Below are 6,123 nucleotides of genomic sequence, written 5' to 3' on the forward strand. Positions count from 1 at the left end.
CTTTCTTACTTCTGTGTTCCTTTTGCTTTCTGAATTTTCTTTACCTCATTTTCCTTCCCCTTTTTTCTCCTATCGTTACTTTCCCAATGTTATGCTTGGGAAATAGTGATACTATTTGGGAAGATGTTTGAAGTGAGATTGTAGATGCAGGGAAGGGTTGGAGAGTGCTGTGGATTCATGTGTTTTGAGTGGGACTGTTTTACCCGTATCATCCAGTTTTCTATTATTTCCTCACTTAAAGCATGTCAAAAGCATTCTTACCTCATCAAGCATAATACCCAGCTTGTGCTGATGGAGAATTCATCTACAGTGACTGACCTCATCCTTCTGGGCATGACAGAGAACCCTCAGCTTGGGGTCCTGCTATTTGGAGTCTTCCTTATTGTTTATATTGTCACTGTGTTGGGGAATCTAGGCCTGGTAGTCCTGATGAGAGTCAGTCCCTGCCTCCACACCCCCATGTATTTTTTCCTCTCTAATCTGTCCTTTCTTGATGTCTATTTTTCTTCTGTCACGATCCCAGAGACTTTAGCAAATTTGTTATCTAAGTTGCAGGCTGTTTCTTTCCTTGGATGTGTGACTCAAATGGGCTTGTTCATAATCTTTGCCTCCGCTGAATGCAACATTTTGGCTTCCATGGCCTATGACCTCTATACTGCCATTTGTCACCCACTGCTCTACCACATCACCATGTCTAGAGTCCGTCGTCTCAAATTGGTAGCAGGATGCTACCTTGGTGGATTAGTTAACATGGTTTCTGTGACAACTTCCATCACACAACTATCGTTCTGTCAACCACATGTCCTTCCTCACTTCTGTGACATCCCTCTACTGTCAGCACTGGCTTGCTCAGACCACTGGGTCACCCAGATCTTGATTGTTGGCTGCGGAGGATTCACCCTGTTCACCTCCATTATGGTAATCCTTGTCTCCTACCTGTCTGTCCTCATGACTATCCTGAGAATTCCCTCAGCTTCTGGCAGGCAAAAAGCTTTCTCTACCTGTGCTTCCCACTTGACTGCTGTTGGCCTATACTGTGGAACAACTATGTACACCTACTTTCAGCCCTCTCAACGTGGATCCCAGGCAGGAGATCAGATGGTCTCAGTGTTTTATGCAATGGTGATCCCAGTGTCAAATCCTCTCATCTATAGTTTGAGAAACCAGGAAGTGAAAGTTGCTCTACAGAAAATATTGAAGAAAAATCCCTAATCCCCCATTCTGTGTCTCCAAAATGTAATATATTCTATGAAGACTTGCTCACAGTTCTATTCACAGTGTTTTCCTTACCTGCGAATAAAGCCTTTTAAGAATAATTGAATTGCTCTGGCTAAGTGTTTAGGTGTAGATGCTTAGATAAACAGCAATATGATAGGAAGAAATTATATGGACAAAATGATGTGTATTTTCTGAAACAACTGATAAGAAATACTTTAAGAAGAGGAAATAATGTATGTGGGTATGAATATGTCAGTCTGAGTTGTGAACGAGTATAACACTAGTCATGAGTTAATTCCAAGATAACAAGGTTAGAAAACAATGTAATTTGACTATAAGTTATAGAAGAGAACATTAATTCCTTTGCTTTACCACTCATGTACTTATATAGAGGATTTCCTTGATATCCCTTAGGCTGAATTAAGTTAAATCCATATCTTTCATAAGGACTCAGAATATTCCTAGATGTGTGTTTTCCAAATGCTCTATGATATCTGCCACAGTGAAGCTGTAAAATGTAAGTCTATATATGAATTCACATGTGCAATTATTGAGATTTACAGGGATAAATCTTCTTATTTTTTGTGGTACGCGGGCCTCTCACTGTTGTGGCCTCTCCCGTTGCGGAGCACAGGCTCCGGACGCGCAGGCTCAGCGGCCATGGCTCATGGGCCCAGCCGCTCCGCGGCATGTGGGATCTTCCCGAACCGGGGCACGAACTCGTGCCCCCTGCATCGGCAGGTGAACTCTCAGCCACTGCGCCACCAGGGAAGCCCTACAGGGATAAATCTTAAAGAGAGCAGTACTCAGCCAAACTTCTAAATTTGGCATGTGAAGATCTTCAGGTCCTGCTCGTCCAAGTCCTATTCATTTTTAAAGTCCAAACTTAAATCCAATCTTCATTTCCAGATAACTTTTCATGACATTTCAGATGGAAGTGAGTATTCATACACTGTTTTCCCATGGTACTTTGCACCTCTATTTTACCATTATGATGCTTGGCCTTATAAAATACTCTGTGCATTTTTCAGAATTTCTGTTTTGCTCACCTATGTTGAAACACTTTTGTAAAGATGGAGCCATATTTGGTTAATTTTTTTTTATCTTCCACCCAAAGTCTAGCCTAAACTTTGGTACCTGGTAAAGGCTCAAAAAACATTAGCAGAGTTGAAATTCACTCCCAACTAACCCTTTTCCTTATTCAGTTCATTTTATCCACAAAACATTGTTACATTCTATCACGTAATGGAGGAGAGGTAGAAAATCTTACCTCTTGAGACATGATCATCTAGCTGAATCTCCTGGTTTTATGGATGTTTCCTGTTAACACTCAACCCACAGTAGGGAACCTGAACCTCTTCTTCATTGCCCTTATCTTTTAGTTCTATACCACCCAGGCATTTGCCCTTTAACCCCTTGTCCTCCCTGGATTTCTCTTCTTCTGTGGTAACCAGCCCATGCATATCATAGATTTCTTCCTGGAATAAAGATCATCCTTTTTGTAGGATTCAAGGTTAAAGATTCTCACAATCAGAACTCAGAGGTATAAGGGCCCATAGAGATCATTGAGAATTATGGGTTTTAATTTTTTAAGCATTGGAATTATTTCTTTAAGTGAATTCCAATGCAGAACAAAAAATATAAAACAGAAGTGGAACAGATTTGTCTAGAAAAGTGTGGGGTGCCTACAGCCCCATTGCCTAGCACTCACCTCTCCCTCTCTGAGGCACTGCTCTAGAAACTCAATGACGGTCTGAAAACGCTAGGTTAATTGAAACTGCTCTTTTCACATATGAGGACACACAGTGTCCCCAAGGGAGAGCAGCATTCTCAGCTAGTCAGAGGGAGAGGCAGATTTGGAATTCAGGTCTCCTGATTCATACCACAGAATATTATTTACTACCACATCCTCCTAAGCCCCTCTCATGATGTGAGATACTTAACACAGCTGGGAGTTTGGGACAAAATGGGCTTCTTCCTTGGCAAGTAGAAGTGTCCCCTATCCTCTAAACAGCCCCAGCAAGACTAGAGACAGTTAAAACCTCATCAGCTTCATCATTTCTACACAGGGAATGGTAGATCTCAGGGAATAACAAAGTACTTCAGTAATAGACAGTCCGTACAGTGAGAACTGGCAAAATTACTAAATTACTAAAATACTTTAGTAATAGACAGTCCTTACAGTCAGAATTTGTAGCCCCAGTGCAAAATGTTAATGTGAAGTCCCTGTTCAAAAAGCAAGAAAAAGTGCTGTTAAAGATATTCAGATAAAAAGTTTTTTCCTTTCTACTGGAGTATCTCTCTCAACCTCTTATGGTGCTTAAAATTTTCCATTTAATGTCATACCCTCTCAGGCACAGGGATACTTGTGGGGCAAGTGTATAGCCTCACAAGTGTCCTGTGACCCCACCCTGTGATCTGATGCACATGTGCGGGGCCCACTGGCTGCTGGGTCCTCCTCCTACCTGCTGGACAGATGCATTGTACCCTGGTCAGGAGTGAGTAGGTGGAACCAGGCATATCCTCTTCCCATGGGTCAGCTGCCCCAACCCATGGTGGACAAGTGACCATCAAGGGTATTGCAATCTCTACACCAGGATGCATTAGGTACCTGGATCAGGGTGGGCAATGAGCCCTGCTGGGTGATCTGCCAAATGTGCAATGGCATTACCACCCTGGGGCCAGGATGGCTGGCTGTCATCACGTCTAACCCTGAGATGTCGCAGGGCATGTGTACCTGACCCCAATCCTCCCTGGGCCCATGCCCAGATCCCTGAGAGTGGAGGGTTGCAGCGGTCACTGGGTGAGACAGAGAAGAAGAGGCTGGGTGGGGCCCTGAGTATTAATGGACAGGGAAGTGGGCAGTCAATAATCTGTCCCAGGGAGGTGAAGAAGCAGTGAAAGATGGGACTATGTGCTAGCTGAGACTCCAAGCTTCAAGTGCCTACTCAATTATTCTATCACATTTTGGTTTTCACTTACAAAGCACAAATTCAAATTATTAAAATTAAGACAGTGGCATTAAACCCCAAGTACAAGGCTCTTCTAAGCTCAGGGTGCTGTACCACTGCACTGATCACATGTCCATGAAGCCAGTTCTGCTTAGAGAGAAGGATTTCTTTTATCTTTGTCAGGCAGTAGAATGTAGTGGTTAAGAGCACAAGCTCTGATTCAGACTGCCAGACTTTGAGGCCCACCTCCCTCACTTTCTAATTCTTTGACCTTAGACAAGTTACTTAACTTTTCTACCTCAGTTTTCTTATCTGTAAAATAAGGATAATAAGAATATCCTTATCCTTATTGTAGGGTTCTACAATTTTCAGGTATTCAATACAGGCATCAGGTTTTGTTTACTCTGGATCTGCTGTAGGCCTGTGTTCCAAATGGTATTTACCCAGCTTACACAGCATATAACCAGATTTAGTCTCCAGTGACTTCTCAGGCTTAAGGGGAAGTCCACTAGATTTATACAAACTGAGTGAGCCCAGCCAGCTGTCAGTGGTACAGTTTAGAGTTTCTTCTTTTACAGACTCAGGACCCATTTGAGTTAGTGTTAGGCTGTACCATACTGGATCTCAAAACTACCAAACTCAACCTCAGGGACCTCACATCTAGTTCTGCTGCTTCTCCAACAAGCTCTCAAGAAGAGGATATCCTTATTGTCTTATAAATAGTGGTTCTTAATTATAGGGCTAATGGAAAAGACTCTCCAAGGCAATCTCTGGCGTTCCTATCTCAGTCCTGCTGCTGCAGCTCCAGCCCTTAGGGACATGGACAGTCATGGAGACAGAACTAGGTGTGAAACCAGTGGGGCCTAAGCCAGCCCTTCCAGAGGGAGCAAGGCCCCTCCCAGTGAGGGGATGAGGGATGGTGGGTGGAGGGAGGTCTCCATAAGTTAAGGCAGCAACTCTGTCCCCTCAGATGCTATAACAGAATAATCACTGACCCCTCTCTGCATCTGCTGCTCAAAGTTGCAGGAGAAGCTAAGCCTTGCTTTCCAGGGAGCTCTCAGCACGTCTCCAAGCCCTCCATCCCCGCCCCGCATGCACACAGGGTGGGCTGCAGTCAGCTACACTTGGGGGTGGGCTTTTCCAGCTATTCCGGGCTGGGCCTCCCTCCCCAGCACTGCTCCAGGTGGCGGTGCTCAGAGAAGCATTTGGTCTTGGTCTCTCTGACTGAAGGACCCTGCTGAGACAGTTCTCAGCCACACTGAACTCAGCCAGAACCAGTCCTCAGGCTGAATCGGGGGCCTGAGCAAATGCTCCGATATTGGGGGAAGGGTGGTGCTGGGGGTCCCAGTAACAGGATCCTGCAGGCCCCAAAGGCTGAGCTGCAGAGTCCGGCTGGCTGTGTGGTTCCTAGCTATTGTCCAAGCCAAGGACATCTCAGGGACTCCTTTGGCCTGGAGCTGACACTTCTTCTGTCAGCCACTTGGGTTTCCTGGAGGATGTGGTCAGGGGTGTCCCATCCAGGGATGAATGTCCCCGTCTGGCCTCCTGGATATTGAGTGGCCTCCTGGTCAAGCCTCTGTGGATCAGGGGGACTGGCTGGAGTAAACCCACAATCCCTGCAAGGGGAGAAATCCTGGAGCTTGGAACTAGCTGACGTCTGTCTCACACTGCACAAGTGGAGTTCTGGGACCCAGAGCACTAAACAGGGGCAGTAGGAACAGATATCAGGCTTCTGAAGAGGCAGGATCCATTTTGTAGAATTCTGAGAACATGGCTCGGCTGGGATTAATGGAAAACAGAAATAAGCAAGTCCATCAACAAATATTTTCTAAGTATTCATGGTGTATACAAACTTATTCTAGGCAGTATAGAAGCATAAAGAAGAGAATGGGGAGAGAGGTGAGAGATACTTAAGTATCTTTAAGTACTTAAAGAAAAAGTCAAATATAAGTTG

At 44.7% G+C, this 6,123-nt stretch overlaps 1 protein-coding gene across 1 annotated transcript; it reads left to right on the top strand.

The window, feature by feature from the left end:
- The first annotated feature begins 291 nt into the window (after window positions 1–291).
- Window positions 292–1,212, top strand: LOC132418783 (olfactory receptor 5AR1-like). The gene has a single exon (XM_060002768.1). It carries the CDS (start codon window positions 292–294, stop codon window positions 1,210–1,212), a length of 921 nt encoding a protein of 306 aa, XP_059858751.1.
- The last annotated feature ends 4,911 nt before the right edge of the window (window positions 1,213–6,123 follow it).

Source organism: Delphinus delphis, chromosome X, assembly GCF_949987515.2.
Source record: "Delphinus delphis chromosome X, mDelDel1.2, whole genome shotgun sequence".
Taxonomy (NCBI): Eukaryota; Metazoa; Chordata; class Mammalia; order Artiodactyla; family Delphinidae; genus Delphinus; species Delphinus delphis.

Bases quoted from the DNA above. Each gene is read 5' to 3' on its own strand.
- LOC132418783 (XM_060002768.1), top strand. From the start codon at position 292: ATGGAGAATTCATCTACAGTGACTGACCTCATCCTTCTGGGCATGACA.